Source organism: Corapipo altera, unplaced genomic scaffold, assembly GCF_003945725.1.
Source record: "Corapipo altera isolate COAL_440 unplaced genomic scaffold, ASM394572v1 46, whole genome shotgun sequence".
Taxonomy (NCBI): Eukaryota; Metazoa; Chordata; class Aves; order Passeriformes; family Pipridae; genus Corapipo; species Corapipo altera.
In genome coordinates, this window is record NW_020884883.1 from 4,855,988 (window position 1) to 4,880,689 (window position 24,702).

At 39.0% G+C, this 24,702-nt stretch overlaps 1 protein-coding gene across 25 annotated transcripts in view; it reads right to left on the bottom strand.

Moving 5' to 3' along the window:
- MYT1L (myelin transcription factor 1 like) overlaps nucleotides 1-24,702 on the bottom strand; it is a 326,870-nt gene that overhangs the window by 17,264 nt on the left and 284,904 nt on the right. For all 25 annotated transcript variants that reach the window (XM_027640988.1, XM_027640991.1, XM_027641005.1 and 22 more), the window contains 3 exons: nucleotides 14,121-14,183; nucleotides 9,027-9,110; nucleotides 7,491-7,712 (listed from right to left, as the gene is read on the bottom strand). In XM_027640988.1, the coding sequence (XP_027496789.1) occupies nucleotides 7,491-7,712; nucleotides 9,027-9,110; nucleotides 14,121-14,183 (369 nt within the window). The remainder of the gene's footprint in view (nucleotides 1-7,490; nucleotides 7,713-9,026; nucleotides 9,111-14,120; nucleotides 14,184-24,702) is intronic.

The window sequence follows — 24,702 nt, forward strand, 5'->3', positions numbered from 1 at the left end:
AACCCGATTGCTTTCTGAGACAAAGTAACCTGCTTAGTTGATGGAGCAGTGAACATTGTCTACCTGGATTTCTCCAAGGCTTTTGATATGGTTTCCCATGTCTCCTCCTAGAGAAACACATGTGTTATGGCCTGGACAAGTGGTCTTTGTAGTGGGTGGGGAACTGGCTGAGAGGTTGCACACAGAGGGTGGTGGTAAACAGCTCCTTTTCACACTGGTAACATGCCTCAAGTGGGGTCTCCCAGGGATCAGTACTGGACTCAGTGCTGTTTAACATCTTCATAAGTGATCTGGACGATGGGACCAAGTATACCCTGATGAAGTTTGCCAATAATACCAACCTGAGTGGGGAAACGAACACTTTGGAAGGCAAAGCCACCTCGCAGGAAGACTTCAATAGACTGGAAGAGTGGTCTGAAAAGAATCTTATGAAATTCAACAAAGACAAGTGTAATGTCTTGCACCTTGGAAAACACAATCCAGGAATGCACAGGCACAGGCTGGGATCTACCTGGCTGTGGAGCAGCTCTGTGGAAAGTGACCTGGGGGTCTTGGTGGACAACAAGCCCAATATGAGTGAGCGGTGTGCTGCTGCTGTGGCAAGGAACGCCAACGGGATGCTGGGTTGCAACAACAAGGGCATCACCAGCAGAGACGCAGAAGTTATTGTCCCACTCTTCTCAGTGCTTGTCAGGCCACACCTGGAACACTGTGTTCAGTTTAGGTTTGTGCTATGAAAAGATATGTGAACAATACAGTGATGGAGAGCCATTCAGGCAAATACTGAAAGCTCTACAACAATTTAGGAGCAAATTTACAGCCAGTAGCCTGTGTTTGCAGATGCGAAGCATCTGGATTATACAGCTACTGCCCCTTTGGCACTATGTGTGTGTATTGGGTTTGGCTGAGAGGGAGTTCATTTCCCCATAACAGCCCTCACAGTGCTGTGCTTTGCTTTGGTAGCTAGAAAGGTTGATAACACACCAGTGTTTTGGCTACTGCTGAGCAGTGCTGGCACAGCATCACCACTGTCTCTCAATATTCCCCACCCCATCAAGAGTGGGCAAGATCCTGGGAGGGGACACAAGTAGGTCGGGTGACCCAAACTAACCAAAGGGATATTCCATACCATATGATGTCAGCTCAGATATAAAAGCTAAGAAAAGGAGGAGGAGGGGGGGGGGCATTTTTATTTACGTTTGCCTTCTGAGCAATCACTACGTGTGCTGAAGCCCTGCTTCCTGGGAAGGGGCCAGATACCAGTTACTTATGAGAAGTAGAGAATAAACCTTGTTATATTCCTCTTCGCTCATGCGCACGCAAATTTTCATTTTTGCTTTAGTAAAATGCCTTATTTCACAGCTTGAGTCATTTTCCATCTTATTCCCTGTCCAGCTGGGAAGGGGACTGATAGACCAGCTTGGTGGCCAGCCAAGGTCAACACATAACATTGGTCCTGGAGCAGGTCCAGAGGAGGGCAATTAGGCTGGTGAAGGGACTCAAGCACAAGTCCTGTGAGGAGAGGCTGAGGGAGCTGGGGCTGTTCAGCCTGGAGAAAAGGAGGCTCAGGGGAGACCTCATCACTCTCTACAACTACCTGAAAGGAGATTGTAGCCAGGTGGGGGTTGGTCTCTTTTCCCAGGCAACTATCAGCAAGACAAGAGGGCATGGTCTCAAGTTGTGCCAGGCGAGGTTTAGATTAGATATTAGAAAGAATTTCTTTACAGAGAGGGTGGTCAGACATTGGAATGGGCTGCCCAGGGAAGTGGTGGATTCTCCGTCCCTGGAGATTTTTAAAAAGAGACTGGATGTGGCACTTAGTGCCACGGTCTAGTAACCGCAGCGGTAGTGGACCAAGGGTTGGACTTGATGATCTCGGAGGTCCCTTCCAACCCAGCTGATTCTATGATTCTATGACTGTGTTAACACCCACTCCAGATAAACCCAGGGATCAGATGCTGTTCTATGGACAAGCTGCAGCCCTGAGCACCAGGAGGTTTGACTGTGGGTGGTACTCCCAAACCGTACCTTTAGGAGCTGAGATTTATAACAGAGGGTTTTGATACAGTATCTATTTCTAGTGAAGCATGTTTCATGAGAAAACGGATCTGCATATGAAAATCTATATCTCCACCCTTCTTCCCTAACATCTGTCATCTCCTGAATGCTTAGAGTGTTTGGGAACTTGGAGGCCCCCTGATGATTTGTGTGAGTGTTGGTATCGGCCAGCTTCCAGCAAGCAGCTGCAGAGGGCAGCTTCTGTCTTGAGTTTTTTGTTTGGTTTTTTTTGTTTGTTTTTGTTTGGGTTTTTTTGTTTGTTTTGTTTGTTTGGTTTTTGTGGGTTTTTTCAGGTTTTTTTTTAATCTTTTCCTCTTTTCCTAATCTGTCTGTTTGCAGGTTTAGCAATGCAGCTGTGCAACTCAGAGCTGTGGCCAACCTTTTGGAATGGATTTTTGGAGGAAACAACACTGGCAGTGCTCCTTCACCTCAGGACATGCATGTGTGGCAATGACTGAACTGAATGAACTGTTTCCTGTGGGCTTTCTGACAGCCTTACCATTAACTAAACCTTCCCAAGTTTAAAGTGGATAGCCTGTACCAAGGGTCATATGTAAACATTTCCCATAACCACCTCACAATTTCTACATACATTCTTTCAGGAGGGAAAAGGCATTGGATGATGTCCACTGCTTCCTCCCAGCGCATCTAGACATTTTGCAAACACAGTGGCATATGTTTGCTGCTGAAATACAAATCCATTTCTATAAACTTGTTTACGGATCTTGGAGTCCTACTGTCCTTAGCAAGGATACAGGTCCACTACAGAAAATTACTCTTCTCCACGCTTTCATCTCAATTTAGCATTAGCTTATAAATGGGGAATATACTTATAATTTGATTACCTCTTGTCTATTACAGTTCTACTATCATATGTTTTTGTACTGGCTTTGGCTTGGAGAGAGTTCATTTTCTTCAGAGTAGCTGGTATGAGGCTGAGTTTTGGATTTGTGCTGGAAACAATGTGGATAATTCAGGATGTTTTCCTCACTGATGAGGAGAGTTCACACAGAGTCAAGGCCTTTTCTGCTTCTCACCCCCCTCCACCAGTGAGTGGGCTGGGAGTGCACAAATTGGGAGCTGGGAAGGGACACAGACGGGACAGCTGATCCCAACTGACTCATGGGATATCCCAGACCATACAGTGTCATGCTCAGCATATAAAGCTGGGGGAAGAAGAAGGAATGGGGTGACATTAGGAGTGATGGCATTTGTCTTCCCAAATCACTGTTACACATGATGGAGTCCTGCATTCCTAGGGATGGCTGAACATGCTTAGCTCGGCTTTTGAGTGTGGCTTTTGTTTTACCTACTAATCCAACCCATGAGTTTTCTCACGTTCACCCTTCAGATTCTCTCCCCATCCTGCTGGAAGTGAGCAAGAAACTGCGTGGGGCTGGGGCCCCTACTGGTGTTAAACACAACAGTTTTCCATAGTAAAGGGAATTTAAAAGCTACATTACTGTGTTCGAAATGGGTGAACACTGATGTAAATAGAAGTGGGCAGAAAATAGGAGTAAGAACATTGTTTTACATCTGAAAAGGCATTTCTGCATGTAATTTCCAGTGAAGTCAGCACAAGCACATTTCCTCTTCTGTGCAAAGGAGCAGGGTTGTTAAATCCAAGGATATTCTGACAAAGTCCTCACTGATCACAGCACTAGAAATTATATCGTCCAGAAAAATCTTCTTAAATCAAATATGAGGATGTAAGGGCCTGTTCAAAAACCAAGCTACAGTATGATAAGCAATTTACATTTCATTATAACCTATTTAATTTACCTATCTACTGACTCCATGCTTACATGCCTTCCAATTCATTTTCATATTGCTGATAGATCACCTAATTTCACACTGGCCTCTCTTGCTAGCAGAGGCTCCTTTTTGAAGCATAGCATTCTTAATCCTCCTGATAACCCTCTGTTGCCATTTCTTCCTAATGCAAAGTGCTTGACAAAATAAAACTATTCATAGGAATTTCTGCAAACAGGCAAGCAAATGTAAAAACCAGAAACCTTTATTGGTGCCTTTGTTCATATGGTAGGATTCAAAATTTACTGAAATTTATGACTTTTTCCATTGGCTACTTATTTCTGTTTCAGAAGCATGAATGTAAGAATATGCACATATTTAAATTCCAGACTCCATGATACCAGTTGGAGCAGCTTTTTACTGATTTACCAGCCCTTGTGGATCATCTCCAGGGTCCATTGATATCAGTGGAATGACACCATGTGTACAGTGTCAACAGCAGCTCTAAGAAACCTTTACCTCAAAAACATTTCTCCTAATATATATTTAATTAATTCAACAGTTGGCATAATTTTCACAAGCCAGTCAGCTATTCATTTCCAGAGTATTACAGCTGCTTGGGTAATAGCCTACTAACAGCTGTCTACAAATCGCAGAAAATAAATTTCTCAAAGAACACATAAAGGACAACTACACATGCAGTTAATATATATATGCTTAGATAAGTCTGCTGATAGAAAAATATTTGCACTGGGAAAGAAAAATCACCTATTAGGAGAGCAGCAAGCTGTACTGGCAAAAATGAAGACATTAACTACTCCTGCCTGAGGAGCTTTTGACTGACTCAGTTAATGGCTTTCTCCCCACACATGCTGAACACAGCTCTACCTGCAAAAGACTGTCCATAAGCCTGGCCTCACTGTGTAACTGGCGTAGCATTGCTTCCATTTAGAAGGTGAGAATTTGAGATTTACAGCCACAGCTGTAGAGCAAAATGTTGTTAGAGGTAGAAGATGAGATCACAGCCTGTTAAAATGGATACACTAAAAGTGAGAGAATATTTCATCCTTATGCAAGAAAATGTATAGTCTGTAATTTAGGTGGGAGCTCCAGATTACAACACCTAGACTTAAATGTGTGCATGGGAACTATGTGCCCAAGCTGCCATGGAGCTCTGGGGCCCATTCATTTAACAAGACTAACATCCTTTCAGATCCTCCGCGAGGCACATTCAGCTCTCAGCTGTTACGATCAAAGAACAGTGTCTCACAAATCTTCAGTCCTTTTGGCCAACCCAGTATTGCCATATTGCATGCCCTAAGTATACCTGAAATGGCATAAATTACCTATTGTAGGTAGGGGAAACCCACTCCCCGTTGACACACTCAATGACATTTAGGGAACAACTCTGATTAAAGGCAGGTGTCTACTTCACTGAGTGAAGTGAACAGCTCTCCAGGATTCATTGATTCCACTAACTGGAAGAGGAGTAAATGCATCCTACATCACCTACAGGCAGATTCTTAAAGTAGGTGAATTGTTCTGAAGTTCAATCCTACATGCAGAGTTTGATTCAGCTGTCCATATCTAGAGGCATGAAATGCCATTTGAGAAGATATATCACTAAGGTTGACAAATATTACACTGGAGCCACCTTTCTGAGCAGCAATTGGAAGCCATGGAAATTACCCTAAGGCATCTAAAATGGCTCCATGCACTTTTCTTTGTGTGATAAAATGAACCAAGAATTTTTAACAACGTCTCAAGAATTCTACAAGAATTGTTAATACTTTTAAGATAATATGGTTTGTTATTAATATTGCCATTGCTTATGGAAGGTTCAAGAAGTTGTTAAATTAGCTTGCAACTTAGAATATTTGCCCTTTGTTACATCAAGACAATTAAGTAGGACCAGTTTACTTCCATCAGTCTTTTTAAACAACCTTTCATCTTGTGGTGCCCTCCTCTAACAATGGACTTTTTTGCCCAAAACCTGGTCTTACACAGTAAGCCTTTTACATGTCTCAGTTTCTACTTAAGATACATGTGGCTGCTGTGTAGCTAAATGTCAGATTTAGGTTTCTCCATTGCAAGCAAACAAACAAACAAACAAACAAAATTAAATGTCATTCTAGTTTTTTTTTCATGAAAACACTTCTTTAAAAAAATCTGTGGCACAATTTGCCCTTTAAATTGTTATATTTAGTATCAGTATGTTTCTTTTAGAAGTTAGTTATTATTATTGTTGCAAGACTTTTCTCCTTGAAAATGTAAACACTATGTAATACTATGTGTATACACCTTGCAAGCAATCTCCCAGTAATTATATTGTACCTTTTAACTAAAGGTAAAATAATTTCAAAATTTTAATGACAGATCTCTATGAGTTAAATAAATGTTACATCATTATGAAGAAAGCTAAACTGAAATATGAACACTGATACTGATATTTTACTGAAAATTGGAAACTTAAATCCCCATCTGGTACCTGCACAAATAGTTTGGGGTTTCTGTGTCCCAAAGCCTATGGGAGCCACAGGCTGTGTAATACATTTGACCACTCAGGTAGCACCTCAGGTCATGGACCAGAATCCCTTCATTGTAGATACATACAAATACTGAGTAGAAAAACAGTTCTGAGCCTAAACAGTAAATAGAAACTATGTGCACATAGTCTGGAAGGTTGAAATTCTGAGTGAAGCTCTAAAGAATAGTCAAGGAAAGAATCAAAGGAACTACGCAAGAGAATGAAGTACAGTTTTCACCTCCCTATCTAGAACTATCTACAAAACAAGATCAAGTTGGCTTAGCTAACTAAAAGGTACAGAAGTTCAACCGAGGTCTGCCTGCAGAGAGTGACAAATTAGGGACATTGGCTTGACATATTTGAAGTAATAGAGTTTTATATTAGCGATTATATAATAAGAAATTTGCTCTGACATTATAGTCATGTTCAGGCTGAGCTTCTCACCCAGAGCTCCAAAAACACCCTTGCTTCTTCATAATCTCATATCTAAAATGGTAGCAAGTTTGATCCCTAATAGACTGGCTTCTTTCCCTTCCTTTTCAAAGTTATGAAAAATGTCATCACTGAATTTCTCTTATTTTTGTTAAGTTTATGAAAAATTTGGCTTTGTATTTACTTTGTCAAATATTTGTATTCCATTAGTTTTAAATAATGTTCTGTATTCTTTGTTTATTGTTTTAAACAAACATTTTCATTACCAAATGAATAAAAGTACTTTATTTTTATGGAACTTGTTCCTTAAATTCTTCAGTTCCATGCTCTGATGTTTGAGAACCAAGAATATGTTTGACATCTCTGAAAATCAGGGGGACTCAGATATGTATTACAAAGTCTTTCTCAAAGTAATTTGTCCAGAATTATTCAATAAAGCAATAGGAGATTTACAGTACTGTCATGTATGTTTTTTCCTGTAAAACTTTCTGTGTATTTTAAATTCAAACTCCGGTCTCTATCTGCAAGGGCCCGCATAAAAAAAAACGGTGTGTCTGCATTTCCAGTTACCTACGAATACATGTAAGCAAATTATTTTTCAAAGTAATAATGAAATTTAAAAGGAACACAGAAATGCCATGACAAAAAACTGTGTTTCAAATCTTGCTAATCTGATTTACATAATAAGCATAAGTGAAAAATATAAGTCACAGTTACTCACCTACGATGAGTAAGAAAACTACCACTGACATGTCCTGAGCCATCACATCCTGGCGTCGGACACGACATTCCTTCCGTCTTCACTGACTTCCAAGAGAACTGTGAGCCATTTAGGTACCCATCCTTTTGCCTTTTGGCAGCTAGAGGACACCCTGATGCACTGCGATGGGACGCGTATTTTCCGGTTATATGACCCTGACCATCACAACCAGGAACTGGACATCTGATAGCAAAGAGATGAGATAAACTTTATTGTCTTGCCATCATATACCCAGTAGCGTCTACAACAAAGTCCAAATAAACCTGACATTAAAAGAATAATCCTGCGCTGTAATCTCAAAATTAGTCAAGATACCCTGTAGTAGTTAAAATTATAGGCAGAACTTCACTAATTTGAAAAAGAAAATGTTCTATGATAAATTCTAAGAAGGCTAGCCAGTAGGTGCAGTCACAGTTGTTGGTATTATGCAATTGCAAAAAAAGGACTGAGATATATATTTGAATTGCAGGTGTTCATTACTGTAAATATCACCGTGGAATTGCAATGTTGGCTACTGAATTCTGCTCAGCAGAGAAATTGCCCAAAAAAACCCTATAAGCATAAAATCCTACTTAGTATAATCCTTGGTACATTTTATTTATGTGTATGGAACCCAAAGAAGACTTGGCTGAAGTCATGAAAATGTCAGGTGTACAGAGTTAGTTATGAAGTGATCAGAGCACCTCATCAGAAATGTTGAGCACCTTTAATCACTCTCTGAATAGGAGTGATTATATCAAACTATGTGCTACAGCCTAGAGAGATCAGTGAAGGCAGTTCTGTGTTCATTTGATGGTTTTCCTTACTTGGGAATTCCCCATATGTTTGCTCTGTATACTGCTAAAAAACAAATAACCAGAGTTAGAAGGAACAGGTTAGAATCTTCAAGTGAAACGTTAAAAGAAAATTATGGGGTGTTTTTTCAGTATGCTGCTACATAACACGTCTAAACAAGGCCAGTTACTTCACTCCTTGTCCTACACTAAAATATTGCTGCAACTCTCCACTGAGGGTCCAGTCCTGCATGGTCTAAGCAATCACTAAATCTACCAAGTTCAATGGCCACTGATATCAGAGCACCTTGCAAGAAGAAACCAAGACCTAGGCAGGCATTTGTTTCTCTTGCAAACTGAATGAACAGTGAGATTCGTTGCAGCAGTCTCATATAAACACTCAATTCTCTATTCCCACAACTACTTTATTTAGCACGTAGCGTTTGTCTCTAGTATGCAAACACGTTTAAGGGGCTTTTAGGAGATAAAGATCTAAGTAATTTTTTAATTTCATGTGAAAATGAAGAATTTTAAACTAAGTTGGCTAATACTGTATCCTTTGCTGAATAAATCAGCACAGATCCCAGATTTGCTCATAGAAATCTATGTGGTCATCTGCTCTTGGATGACTATCACATAATCACATTTTTGCCTTAATAAAAGCCTGAAGATATACATGACCTTAGGAAACACAAACACACCCTCTGACAGTATTTGTTCTCACCTAATTGGCTCTTGGTCTTCTTTGTCTTCCTTGCTTTGTGCTATCCTGATTCCACTTTTCTTTGCTCGTGGACAGCCTGAAAGACTGTGTGAAAAAAAAAACATTTTAAAATGCAATTTCTGATTCGTGGGTACACTTTACCAGAAATACACTTTCTATCTGAGAAACTGGCAGAATAGGCAATCCTGTCCAGTTTTCCAAAAATCAAAGCTCAAGCGAGTTACATGCGGACAGCTGCAGCAGCCACCACGAGGGGGAATCTGTGCATCGGGGTTTGTGACTCCAGACAGGACTGCTGGCACTGTGCAGACCACACGCACAGGCAGTCCCCGAGGAGCCAGAGAAAGCAGCTGTTAAACTCTCTGTCTAACAATCCCTCCAGCTAACTCAGCAGCGACAGTGGCATCTTTAAAAGAAATAGAAGCCAGTGTTTCAGGGCTGAGAGACATCATGTCCTCTACGGCTGAGAGGGATGGAAGAATAGAAAAAACCAGGAGTATCTCTTTGTAGAACTAAAGATTTCTCCTGAAAACACATTAGAAACACTATCAAAGTTCTCAAACATCACATAACAATCTTATAGAATGGTTGAATAAAAACATAGCAGAGCTCAGATCTTTCAGTGTTTTCTAGAAAAGGTGTTCGAGTGCTCAGAACTCACACAGACAAAAATATTTGGTAGAGACAAAGTTATATGTTAGGCTAACCAATTTTACATTTAACTAGACACTGAGAATGTAGTTTTTAACTTCACAAGCTCAGCTTTTCTTTGCATACGAAGAATTCCTTATAGAAACCATTCAGTAGATTTGACAATGACTTTAACAGATATTTTAAGATTTTTTTAAGTAGCTGATATTTGAGGATACGAATATGTCTATCAATAAAATCATGCTTTGTCCACTACTTAAATGTTATTTTCATCTTAACTATCAACATTAAAAAAAGAAATCCATCAGTAGAACACCTTCAAATATGTTGACATGAGAGACAAAGAAGTGTCACAAAGAAAAATTTCCATGGAGAAACAAAATAGAAGATTAATTTTTTTGTTTCAGCATGAGAAAAGGTACTTCAGCGTTATGTAGTAGGTCCTGTTTTCAGGAACAAGAGATAGAAACAATGGTAACAAAATTTTCAGTTATTTTGTTTTGCCAAAACCAGTGAGGACTGAGAAGAAGAAGCAGAGAAAAAGATGATGCAATCACAAACAGAATTCTGTATTACTAAGTGGAAAATAGAGAAAAACAGAGTTTACATGCTGCAAAGTCATAATTAAGTCAATTAAAGAAAGGGAGGAATGCTGGCACAAGATATTGAACACAGTGTATTACCTAGAAACTTTTAGTGAGATGGCATGGCTACTTCTATAGTGGTAAACAGAAGGGACCTAGAACTGTTGTTTTGACAGAAAACCAGCAAGCTCACCTTTGTAGAGCTAAGCTCTCTATCTCTGTAAAGCAGGACAGTTACATCCATATTGCTTGTAGAGAATGAACTGGACCCATGCTTAGAATTGCCTGGGAGAGTTTCAGTGGCACAGGGGTGCCATGTTAGCAATTTAATAGTGTAGGCATCTGTGCTCTGGTGTGTGGACCTGTGCTCTCATCCCATTTCATTTCTAGTTTAGATGTAGCCGACCATTTTCCTGTTTAAAGCAAACTTCTCTTTATTCCAGCTTGCATAGTGGACACCAAAGCACCATAGTTCCCTCTGTACAAACTAAACCTCAGAAAGCCTGTGCCAATGAAGAATAGTTTTCTTCAAAAACAATAGTATTATCTGTAAGAAGACAGAGGTAGGAGGAAGAGAGCCTGAGGGATTTAGAATAAGAGAAAGTTGACTCTGGGGCAAGGGAACAGTTCAGGAACAGGTTCATTCACTGCCCCTCATACAACCTGGACTGCAAAGAGTGAAGGGACAGCAGTTAAAGATACCCCTAGTTTATTTCTGAGACTAGTTGTACCCACTGTGTGAGAACAACCAGGATTTGTATCTGAAAACTAAACAGTTAATAGAAATTCCTCAGAAAGCAATACTTTTTTTAGTAGATGTACAGATGCGTATGATGACATTTTCATAACAAAATCTGAACAAAGAATTTCTGCCTTGACTAATGATTTAAAGCTTTCTACGTGTTACATCAATTTAATTATCACCTACTTATTGGTATTTTGGTGCATCATCTCTCTGTAATAGATCTTTCTATTCTGGCACTGTGATTTATTAGAAAATTTTAAGACCTTTCAAGTCCTCTAAACAGACATTTCCAGTAGACAGCTTCTGAGGTTATGATTAATTAATTTTTCCTCTGATAGTGGATTCATTGAGAAAATGTATCTTCAGGATCAGTCTTTGCTTTAATTTTTTTTATCCTATAATAACCAAAAGCTATTACAAGGTAAGCATATTACTTCATTTTTATATCAGTTTAATTTCTCATATATGAAGATAAAAGACAACACGGGAAATTCAACACCAGCACATGCTGATACAACTTCTGGCATAGATTGAATGGATGCAGAGTTATGGCAGAGTTAAATTTGCCTTCATGTGTGCTTGCTGTTGAGCAGCCATTTTAAATACAGATGATACCCAGGCATATCAGCAGCCATTTAGGAGAGAAGTCTGTCATTCTTTCCCTTCTGAAACAGAGAGGGTTGTAACTGATTGTATCAAATGCAAACAAAATGCTAACTCAGATGCAAGCAGAGCTAAATGCTAATTTTCAGTGTGGCAATTAGAAAGCTCATCTGAGAACGTGCTGTGGGGTCCTTAATACTCAACAGCTCCAGATTTAGGCTACTGGTTCATGCCCTTTAAAAGAGCATTCATTTTGCCCGCCTCACCACCTCAGAAATGGCCTTGACAGATATCATGACCTGAACAGTGTTAAGGTTGGCTCTGTGTAAATGTGACAGGTCTCCTGTGGACATCGATGGTTTTAAGTAAAGAAGACATTACTTCTTCAGTGTCAGTGCTCTTGTGCCCGCAGGCAGCCAAAGACCTGGGGCTGCCAGAGGCCTTTTTGGAAGAGAAATGAAAGAGTTATGTGGTCAATATAGACATGGTGGCATTTCAAAAGGTTGAATGTGTTAAATCCCAATGGACTGGACAAATTCCAGATCCCTTAGTTTTGCAGAATTACTTTTTATATCTTTATGTGTACTTAAGTATGCTGCAGAATCAAATGAAAACTTAGTCCATCTGCAAAAATGCAAGACCGTAAGAATTTAGAGACAGAAGTAGATAACACCACTCAGGTCAGAATCTGGTCCTACAGTGGCCAGGAGACAATGCTCAAAGAAGGGGTTTAAAAAATGTCAACATTCAGTGATTCTCCCCTGCCAATCTTGCCAGCTTTTAGGTTTCTTGTTAGTAACACTTTTCACCTGCATCTTCACTCTCCTGTCTGCTTCTGGTTAAATAGATGATCAAACATAAATAGCTTCCTGAAACAGCAAAGTTGGGGCAGAACTGCATTAAGCATAATGCTGGTAGAGTGGCCTTATTGATCACCATAACTGGTCTACTCTGGCCTCAAATCGGGAGGCCTGGAGACACCCCATCTATAACGCAGCTGTCTCCTTCGAGAACACACGCAGGATCACTCTCGAGGAAAAAAGGCAACGCAGAAAGAATCATGTCCTGCAGAATACACCATCTAAGGAGTCTTTCTGCTGTGCCTTTTGCAATCGGATATGTCTGTCACGTGTTGGCCTCATAAGCCACCAGTGTGCCTGTAGCAAATGTGGATAGCGCCTTCCCAAATCTTCGTTCGCGAAGCCCAGCCATGATGATGGTAGAGCGTGAGCTGATAAATCCCCATGTAGTTAAATGTAGTTCTAAATTTGACCTTAAATCCCTTCGAAAGTGTGATTTAATCTCCTATATCATGCAAGTGCTTTTAAAATGCTTATATCTTCCCCTTTATAATCTTATTTGTACTTTCAATGTTTAACACTGCATTACAGAAATTGATATTAGGATCTTTCATTTTTACAGCATGTAAAGGTATGGCACATTCCCAATCTCTTTTATTTCTGTTTTGACTTTGAACTGTTTGTTGCTTTTACTGGGAATACATTTAAACTGGGAATTTGTATACTGACTAGCTATAGTCAATTGTAAAACTACAGGGACTTGGTGAAGCAAGCAAATATCCAGACTCAACAGTAGTAGTCTGCATGGGAGCAAAGAGCCTTTACTAACAAAAGAGAGGTGGAATACACTATTATTTTTTGATTAAACAGAAGATAGATATTTACAAAATACGGCACAGCTCTTCTCTACTGATTTATAGTTCTCAAATAGCCACAGGGGAATTGCTGATGACACACCATTTGTACCATTACCTCTACAGTGGTATCACCATAATTGATCAATACCCTAATTAGTAAATGGGAAGCTGTCTTTGGCCCTCAGTTAGGATCACGGTTTTAGTTAGGCAGTTAAGGTAACAGCTTTCATGCATAAATTTCTTTTCCCATTCTTCTGTCTTGACAATGTGTTGCAATTTAAGGACAAGCCAAGCTTTATTCTGAAATGTACTAACAAGGCTGGTGCGGATTAGGTGAAAGAGATACTTTTCCCCTATGATTAACATTAGTAAGGCTTCAGTTGGGAGAGGAGATAAAGAACAGGGTCCAATTTTGCATTTCAAGGAATATGGAGGGAATCTAGAAGAGACTGACAGGAACAATCAAGAAATACAATTTGTGGGAAAAAGATGAAGGACTAGGATTTGAATCCAGACTGTGAAGAGTTAAGTCATTCAGAATGTAAAGCAACAGAAACTTATGAATGTCAAATTGCTTCCTTGGGCTAACAGAGATGGCAGAAATACTGAATTTATTTTGTATGAAGATTTTGCTAGATACTAGCAAAAATCTTCCTACCTATTCGAGTAGTGAGCCATGCTGAAGCTGAGAAATGCTATCCATTGGTGATAAATAGAATGAGTTATACCAACGCATGTCTACATGCAGCACTCAATCCTACCTCAGTATTTAGAGAGGGAAGTGAGGTTGGATTGAGGTCCCTTCTAGCCCTTCAGTTATTTGATTTAAATAACAAATCCTTCTCTTTACATACCTTCGATGTGAAGCGTAATTTCCAGTAATATGCCCGGAGCCATCACACCCAGGAGTGGGACACCTACAATAATAATGGAAGAGATACAGTTACTGACAGGAAAGATACAACTGCCCATTATAAAATATCCATTGGCTCAGTCTTTGTTTCCTCAGGTGCCAGCCCTGGGAATCTCTAAATATTGCTAAACCTGAGCTTAATTCCACACCAGGGACAAACATACTTTTTCATTCACAAAATGTTTTGTTTGTTACTCCTCAGCTGCCCACTTAAATGCTTTCTGGATATCTCAAGTACTGGCAGATCAGTGGAGATTTCCAGCAGCAGCCCACCATCCCTACACCACCAGGAATGAGTAGGGTTGACAGCAAATGGAATACCCCCATGATGTATGCTTAGGTAATGGTTAACACTGCAGTAAGTAATTTTGTTTTCCACTAGAGCTATTGCTCTAAACTTCTTGCACAGTGTCATGGGGTCACACCATGGAGAGACCCCTTCACTCCCCATGAAGTGAAGGAAATGCCTAAGAAAAAGGAAATATATAGACAAATGCTGGCCTCTTGCAGAGAAATTGTAACCGTCCCAAACACCAAACAGACAGAGAAGTCACTGATGGTACAGCCTTTAGTGGAATTTCTTAAAGTAGAACGACATTAGAGTCATCAAAGAAAATGGATATTTTTTCCTACACTGCAAAGATGATTGCAATCATCACAGAAAAAGCTACATTATAATGCTAAGTAAAATCATTAGCTGGTATTTGAACTGCTACACTAAATCACAGAAAAGACAAAGAAAGAATTAATTTATATTCATTTTACTGAAGAGACAAATGCTGCAAGAATTCCAAAAAGTCACTTTTCTTGAGCCTGAGTTTTGAATTTTAGCCATGTTTTTTAAAGCTTCATTTGAAGAAATCATTCAAATTCAAAAAAGCTTCCACACAAATTCAGATGTTGCATTCTGAAACATCAGATTTCCATGACATTGACTTTTTCCACTATTTGAATCCAGAGTTCATGCAGACTTTGGCTTTCACCCTTTAGTTACATGTATGCTTTTGTATGCTTTCCTCAAAGGTGGTCTGTACTGGTAAACTTTCATTTCATAAAGGTTTCTGCAGAGACTTGAACATTTCTTAAAATCAGGAATTAAGCAATCCAGAATTCAGTGCAGTGGGGTTGTCATATTCCATTAAGCCGAATTTTAGCTCTTTTAAGTCAGTAAACATTATGTACTTTGAGGAGCTTTGCAGGGCCAAACCGCAAACATGATTAATGCTACCTTAAAAAGACATAAATTAAACTGGAATGTATTAAATGGAGTTCTCATATGATCTTCATCTGAATCAGTTCAGTTATTCTACAGAAAACACTAAAATATGGTATCAATTCCAGGATGTGAGCTGGTAAAACTCCTGGGGTTCACTACAACACTGAAGTTTCCCTTCTATATATCAGTCTGTGCACTTTGGACAAGTTTAAACAGCATCCTTAATGACAATTCTCCTTCTCTCTTGTTTTCTGTCTTTGCACATGACCAAATATATTACCATGATCTTGAATAGAAGGTGTATTACTGTGGCGCTTAATATCTTAAAGACCAACATACAAGTTGACATCACACATCAATCTCTCTGCTTATAGAAAGATAAGTCCAATAATTTCTGCATGGATTCTTCTGATACAAACTAGGTAAAAATATGACTCTTGACAAAGGAGTCATAGCTCAGTCCATATGGCTTTTACACTTTATTCATTGCTGTGGTTGCACATGGCTAGCATAAACTTTGGCTACTCCTTTAACTCAAACAATAAGTGGTCAGGGCATCTTATATGGAGGGTCTTATAGTTTAAATACTCAGTCTCTAAATATGTAGATGTTCTCATTTTTATTTTTATTTTTTTTCATTTTTAGGCAAGTGTATTGAGATCTATGGAGAGGCAATCTCTTGCTTCATTTGATTTTTTTATGCTGGGTTGCTTCAGTGGTCTTCCTATTTCCTAGTTCCATCAAGATGAGCTGCATCTCTGAAGAGCCTGACTAAAGCTTCTAAGATGTTGAATCAAAAGATATAGGAATAAAAATTAACTAAAGGAATCAACTAAACTTTGGCTTTAAATGTCCATGGTATTTAAATGAATAAAGGAGAATCAGGTTCCTCTGCAGTCTGTCTGGAGTACTACAAGGAGTCCTTTTTTATGAACCCATAATTTGGAGCCGTCATTTTCCTCTCCAGACTTTTCCACCCTTTTGAGAATAAGCTATTAGCAAAACTGAACAATATTTTTTCTCATCTTTTCCAAGATTTCTGTTACAGGCAGCATAATTAATAGTGTTTTAACAAACAGGATTTATAAGATGCACAGTATATCCCATCAACAAGTCTTAAAATAAGACCATTACACTTCAAGCATTTGGACAGTCTTATACAATTTAAAAACGAGCTTATTTGTATGTCATTTAAAAATTAAGCAACTGAAGTCAAGAAGAAGTCATCCAGTTGTAAGTTGAACTGAGTATCTTCACAAAGGGCTCTGCACAGTTCACATCAGTTTAAAATCATACTTTTGATTAAACTAGAAGAGATCTTTATGTAGGCAAGGATTTCAGAAAGACCTTTCAGATTTTGATTTTGACGCTATAATATTTGTTTTCAAATCTCATAAGCTTATCTTTACCTAAATGCAACAGATGAAATGACAGTTTAATGCAGTTGGTAAGAACATTTTAAAACCCTGTTACATTTATATGCCCAAATCTTCGTTCGCGAAGCCTAGCCATGAACATTTATATTTCTTGCCGTTTCCATTTTATGGGAAGTGCTTCTAACACTGTAAAACATAGGATGCGGATATGCAGCAGTCTGTTTCGACTATGAGTTATTACAATATTTATTTGCTATCCTAAGCAGAATAGATAAGGAGACAATCACAAGCCCTGTGCTATTGGAATTGGGAGTCTGTACTTTCAGAATGTCTGACTATACGTAGGCCTTGTACATACCTTACTACTTTACTATCAACTACTACCTATACACATTTGACTTAATCATATCTACCTGCAACAATGCCAGAAATATGTATGCATGGGTGCTTGTAAGAGGTAGGTGATGTGAAACCCTTTGAAAATGAGCATCAGAGTATGTGGAAAAAGAGATATACAGTTTTCATCACTTAGTCAAAGTGAATGTAATTTGGCAGGATCAGAAACTTAATTTGTAGACTCTACATAAAAGCTTATTGCAGCAAAGGAAATATTTAGTACTGTAACAAGGGAGGTGACAAAAGAAACTGACCCTGTGAAGAGTGAAGTTCAGGACATAAAACACTAGCATTTGAAAACAAGTTCAGGGCATCCACTAAATGAAAGTCATTGTCAGTGAAGGGGAATGCAGCTAGCACTGCCTTGATGTCCCATTCATTTCACAGACCATCCCAGAGAAGTATTTCTGGGGACATGAGCAGAAAGCAGGGCAGGCAGCAGAACAGCAACAGCTGTGGCAGCTGAATTCAGTATCGAGCTTAGGTTCAACAGCCAGAATAAAAAAAAGGTGAAATTCAAACTGAGAAAAATACACTTAAGCCCTGCTACTGATCCTTCTGCATGGAAAGGACTGAAGGTGTGCAGCAATTAAAACAGACTTCTGGCAGCCTGAAGAACTCAGGGAGGTTCTTGGGACTAGGGAGGAAATGAATGCAATGCCCAAATGGGCTCTGGGAGGGTTTTTCCAGTGGTTAAAAGCCTTGTTGAAACTTCAGCTCATAAAACCCTCCAGCTCTCATCAGCCTAGTGCACTACAAATATGACCCATATTTAAACCTATACTCCTAGGCTTTTATCTAGGCCTACAGGAGTGAGATAAACTTACATGTAGATTACATATTTAGATTTATAGCTCAACTAGCATAACAGCAAATAGGATTTTACACAAAGGTGGTATGATAGAACTGCAGTAGTTTTGTCATTATTGTGTATGACTTTGGTTGACTTACTTTTGAAATTTTTTTAAAACATAAATTACCTCTAAAGCGTACCAGTAAAACAAATATATAGAAAGTGCTTCAACATTTTAGTTTTGTGCTGAGGATATCTGCTCCCACAGAAAAGAACAAAACCATTAATTTCTCTCACACTGGTCAATTTTAATGAGTTCTTTCAAAATACCTCTCATGACCTGTCATAAGTAAGATGGTGTATCAGCACTAAAGACTGATGTTACCTTTAGTGTTTAGTTTACAACACTTAGTACCTACTACATTGTGCTTCCAATCTTTCCTTGGGAAGTAAGTGAACACACATATCAATAATATAGTCTACTACAGAGAATATCAATTACTTATTAAATATTTAAAACAGATGTAGCTAGCAACCCAATAGAAAAATCATACTGAATTGAAAAGAGGAATAAAACAGGACATTGTACAAAAATTCAGAATGGTTCTTCAGAATATTCCACATGCAAAAGAACTGGGATTTAATAGAAAATTATCTTTCCCATAGTTTTATTTTGACCATGCTGTCCATCTCTGTAGTAGAGGTGTGATTTTCTGTTGAAGGATCAGAAAGGCTAGAGAAATATAATTGTTTTCTGTGGGACTTCTTCATAGCAGAACGTAGAATGTTTTATTGTCTGGTGATTTCCATCTATTTGAGATTCTGTTTTATTTGACTGAATCACCAGGAATGGAATTCATAGGTTGGGAGGCTGGAAGACAGACACAATAATACTTGCATTTCAATCTTTCATCTGAAGATCTGAGTGTATTTTACAAACATTAAGGGATAAAATCTCACAAAACTCCTTTTTAAAAGGAAGAAATTTGGCAGAGGAAAATTTGGGCATAAAGAGGCTAAATGACTTTACACAGAAGAAGGAAACAGCCTAGAAGTACAGATTCCTATTCACTGCTCTGTTTGCAGCTAAAAAGCCGTATGTATTCTGATACTACACGTAAATTCATAAACCAAATATTGTGGTTCTTTTTTTTTTTTCCTAGTGAGGTACTTCTGAAACAAAAGGTTACAAAAGAAAACTGTAAAGATATTGTGTTTGCAGTTCTCTGAATTGAATATGTGAGAAAGGAGGAAAAAAGGGGAGAGGGCAAGAACGGGAAGGGATGAGAAGAAACTTTGTCAAATTAAAAACTGGAATTTTCTGTAAGGTATAGTAAGTTTATTGTTTGTCTATCCCTCTATGAATTTGAGGGCTTGTCAAAAACAACAGGCTTGAAGTTCTTCACAAACAAGTCCTCTTTTTAATTAGTAAATAGGCCAAAAGAGAGAACAAGTGTTCCTCCATTCTTTCCCACGTGCCAACCACTGCAAACCTGCAGGGAGCACTCCAGGGCGAGAAACAAGATCGTGAACAGAGTTGTGTGGTCCTCAGTAGAGCTTTTTGGCCACAGGTGTGTCACTAAGAGGCACTGTTGTGGTTATGAAAACAGCTATTTAGCAGGAACTGGACAGAAATCAGCAACTCATTTTGTCTTTTGTTTCTGAGTAGTCAGAGCAATGCCTCCCAGCCATCACTTTTTAGCCAGTTCTTTGAAAACAACCTGAATGTGTAAATCTCTAAAATCTTTTTTTCAGTCCCAGGTATTTTGGTAGATTTTCAAACTCTAATTAGGTATGTGAAGTGGGAATGCTGCTGATTCTTTTCCTCTTGAAAACACAGAAAAGCCATTGTCTGTTCTAATTCCAGTAGGAAAACAGATGATTTTCCACTTTGATCTTGTTGTCTTTTATTGTCTATTTTTTACCATAGCATTTGATTTCTGAATTCCTGTGATACTTTCTTTTGATGCCTAGACAAAAACCTCCCACCTACAGAACCTATCCACAAATTTGCAATGAAAGACTGTTTCATCAAGATGAATTTATTTCCCCTAATTTCCTTCAATGAAGCTCCACATCAACATACTTCTCTCTCTTCATTTTACTCCTTCTATTTTCTTTCCTACTGCCTTTTTCACCCTATTTTGCTGCAGTGAAGGAAGACCCTCCATTTGTTTTTGCTCCATGGTTTGCTTTCTATCTACATTCCTCTTCAGTGTTTCTCTTCCACACTCTACTCCCTCCTTTTCCAAATCCCTTTTCTTCCTCATTGTCTCCTCTTGCCACTTCAAAATTTTCTCTCTCTCCCTTTTGCTTCTTTTTTTTCTCTGTCCCATTTGGCTGATGTCTTCAATCTCTGTTCCTCCCTCATCCCTTCCTCCTTTCATGATCTCTAATAACCTTGAAGTTGACAGTTCTTTCTTCTTTCCTCCTCTTTATTGTTTTTTTTCCATTATCTTTTCTTTCATCACTCTTGTTGTCCTCCTGCTCTTTTCTCCCAGCTGATTTTATCATTCCCACAGTCTGCATTGCTTGTGGTCCTCTCACATTGCTGAGATGATTGGATTACACATTGTGCCCTTGTAACAGGGGAGAAAGTGCTGTGTGTTGTGAAACCTCAACACAGAATTTATTGGTTGCAGAGACTCAATGAATTATTTTAAATATCTTGCACTCTTTTATTTTCATTAAGGTCCTTGTAAGCTTTACCACTGGCTTCAAAAGGAGCAGAAGCAGGCTAATAAGAACTGGGCACTTCTGAAAATTGCATTCAGAGCTCATCTGAGCTCATTTGAATTGGTTCAAGAGGCAACATAAACGCTGTGGGACAGGCAGGCAGATAATGAATATTTCAGTGGATCTTATGTCTATGGTTTCATGTTCAAGGCTAAACGTACATTCTAATCCTCACAAATACACCTACAAAAGCATGAGAAGTCAGACCCTTATAAATATCAAAGGTTCATAAAAATGCTTTGTAAGCCAAAAATAAAAAAAGAAGTTAAATTTAGATCCATATGTTAATTATTCACCTATATTCATTCTGTCTAGAAGGAATATTTAATCACATAAATTTTGTTTTAGCAAAAGTGCTAAATGCTACTTTTTCATATGTAAAATACTGCTAACATTTCTTACTTAGCAGAATGCTACTGACAAGACAGGCTTCACTGAAGGTGAAAGGAAAATTTAAACCCCAAACTCACAGCAGATATAAAGGAAGAGGATTTCAGGAAATAACAAAAGCCAGCAAAACCAAAAAAAATGTGGTGGAAGAGTAAATTAGTGAATTTAGAAAAATCTTTTTCTGCCTTGTCAGTTGCTTTTTGGCATTGGTTACAATGCAGTACCAGTAGGAATGGACAGGAGATCAGGGGATCCAGACAAGGATCCCTCTTAGTGGGGCATTACTGAGCCCCTTCAGAAGACACTGGGAGAAGGGCAGATTGGAGATTGGAAAGAAGTGTAGAATGGAAAGACTTGTTGCCACTTTCACTATAAAGTCTTTCTACCATGAGGGAATGATGCCAGGCCTGTGGAGCTAGTCCAGGCATGAGACTAAAATAATTTTGGCTCAGAGGCTTCATGGAGTAAGTTCAGTCTCTTCTATCTCTGCAGAGAGATTGCTCTGTCTCTCTCTCTCCTTGCCTCTAGAAATCTCCAGCAATAGAATGGTTCTGAACTGGGAATGGCTGATTGCATACTCTTCTCCTCAGGTAAAATTTAATTAATTCCCTGACTTTCTGCATGTACAATTTTTCTGTCCTTAGCTGCTGCTATTATCTGTATTGCATTCCTGCATTTTTTGAACTGTGTGTGGGTGAGAAAGAACATGATATGTTTTTTAATAACATTGAAATCCATTTTCCTATAAGCAGTCTAAAATGCATCATGCTGGCATTTAAATATTGCTGTGCGCTCGAATGCACAGATACACATGATGAGTTTAAATTAATTATACTGCTTGAGAAAAAACATCCCTGTGCCTTCCATTACCACCTCTGCATGCTGCCTGTTCTGCTAGCAGTCAGGACTTCCCAGCAGCAAGTGCCATGACGTGCTGCCTGCTGTTCTCACACCTAGCACCAGCACATACTGCCTAACATGCCAGTTGCCAAAGGCAGGGCATGTGCCTAATGTGAAATAGCTTCTCTGCACAACCCAGGGGGTGCTCCATGCTCAGAGGCTGCCAGGGGGAAGCTGTGAATCAGTTCTCTCCCTGGGCACCTTGCCCACACTTCCTCTCCTGCCAACATCGCCTGCCTTGGAGGCAGCACTGGCCAGCTGCAGATCCCCTCCCTTCAGCAGAGAGCAATTCCTGGCACCAGGGATGAATCAGTTCCAACATATGCAAATTAAAATATTCATTTCCAAACAGCTCAGTCTTTGGAAAAAAAGCTTAGTTTCTATGTGAAAGAGTAATATAAAATGATTGAGGCACAGAGAAAAATGCAGAAGAAGATAGCCTTAAGAGAACATGCCCAAAACTAGGAACAAAGCCACGCAAATTCTGTCTCCTAATAGCATTGCTGTAAGCCCATGCTGAAAAAAAAAAAACCAAAAAAACAAACGAAAAAGCCACATGGGCTTCTTTCAGTTAATTTGTGTAGACACATTTGTTTCTGAAGAAGAATGTCCTACTCCTGCTTGGTCTGTTAATATGGGAACCACTAAGCCTCTTGAGAATATCTGCTACTCAGTCACTGCACAGCAAGATTGGTCCAGGTTTGCAGAACAATCAGTGACATGACTTCTCTAGATCCCTGTATGTGACAATGGGTCCAAGAGAAGCACTTGAAGACAGTAACACAGGTACAGCACCTTAAAAGGCGTCTTCAAAAGCTTGTACAACTTTTCTGTCTATCATGTAAATGGAAGTTTTAGCTAAAAATTGAATTAAAATTAGGCTGAATACTAAGTACTTTGAAAATGCACACTTTGAACTAGGTGACTTTTCCCCTGATATGTACACTATGGCCAGTAGTCCGCTGGCTACCTTGAACACCATAAAACTATCAATAGCATAATTCTTGAATTGGATCAAATGCATGGGGGAAAGAAAAGGTGGAGTGGGAAGAATGGAAAGAAGAACATGAAGAAAATCCAATTTATATGTCCTTCTTCAAAATAGTGTATCTAATATTGGAATGAAAGACCAAGCATACAAAATATTTCTAGGCCTATATAATTAAGAAAGAAGCAGAAGTCCTGCCTCTAATGAGAGTTCCCTTAGCCTAGCAATATGGTAAAGCCATAAATGAACTGGATTGTAAACTGTTGTGAGTTATCTGGAAAATATATCATGGGCAACATGAGGGCTAAGAGATTTGCAAAAAAACCAAAAACCCCCAAGCCCATTAAAATAATCCAAGTGACAGAAAATGTAACAGGCCAGAATTTTCTTCACTATTAACAACTTGTTTCTTACTCTCTTGTTCCAAAAGAGCAATTAAAAAGATGATTTTCAGTGCACATTCAGAAAGGTAAGATAAGGTAAATGTAATCATTTGGTGTAAAATATGTTTAGGTGATTAATTGCATCTTAAGGCTCAGAGATATCTTTTGCTCCACATGCAGTAACTGCACTGTGTTCACTAGTAACCTTGAGAAATGTGGCACGAAGTTCCTTATACTGGATGGACTTTTACATCTCATCTGCATATCCTTCTATTGGAAAAGACGCGCCATCCAATAACAGGGAGAGGTTAACATTTGGATAAAGGAAGCAAACTCTCAAGGGTTTCGCTTTCCCAGACAGATAAAGCAGATACTTTCGATTTTGGGGTGAAGAATCTACAGCAAAAGAGTAAAATACTCCAGTTTTCATTTCAGGAAAACAAGTAGCTTTTTCCCTCAAGGCCCAAAGCCCAAGTGAGGAAACGTGAAAATACTGAGTGTGAATTATATCAGACTGTCGGAAGCAGTCTAGTCTAGTAAGAAGGCTAATGGACAGTGCAGCTAAGGGAAATCACATTTGGTTACCAATTTTCTGTGTGACTTTATACTAATTTCTGAAACCTTCTCAAGATTTGCTCTAATTTTTCATGCAACTGACTTAAGACTCTTGCTCCACCTACACTGAATTTTTAGTATAATCTCACTGTTGAGCCTTGATTTACCTCAGGTATGCAATGTTAAGCATGACTTAATTCATAGTGAAGGGAAAAACCTTTAGTGAGAGTGTAAGTATAAACCTATTTGCAAGGAGGGCAGGTTGGGCATTACCACAGCTATGACCACCCCTACAAGTACTCCATCCTACTGCCTTGAGGTAGAGTCCGGTAGTAGACACTAGGCAGACAAATCAGATTTAACGAAGTAATGCCTAGGAGGGTGCAATATTTTTTGTACTCTTCCCAGCACCAACACTAAGCTGCAAGTTTGCATTGCTGCAAGATGTTGCCGGATGTTTATGGGCCTGAAGCCCTCAATAGCCAAGGCTGAGAAAGCTAGCTTGCTCACTCTTATGAAGAAAAGTGTAAGGAACACTCACTGATGTCTACAAATACCTAACAGGATGGTGTGATGAAGGTACAATAAAAGTTTTCTCAGAGCTGAGCAGCTGAAGGAGAGGCAGTAAGGGGTAAAGGTCAGCATGGAAAAGCCAATTTTTTATAAATGAAAAAAAAATTACCGTCAGTTTGGTCAAAAGCTGGAATAGTTGTGGGAACTCTAATCTTCACAAGACTAACAATTTGACTGGACAAGGTCCTGAGCAATCTGTTCCAACTGGACTTGTTTT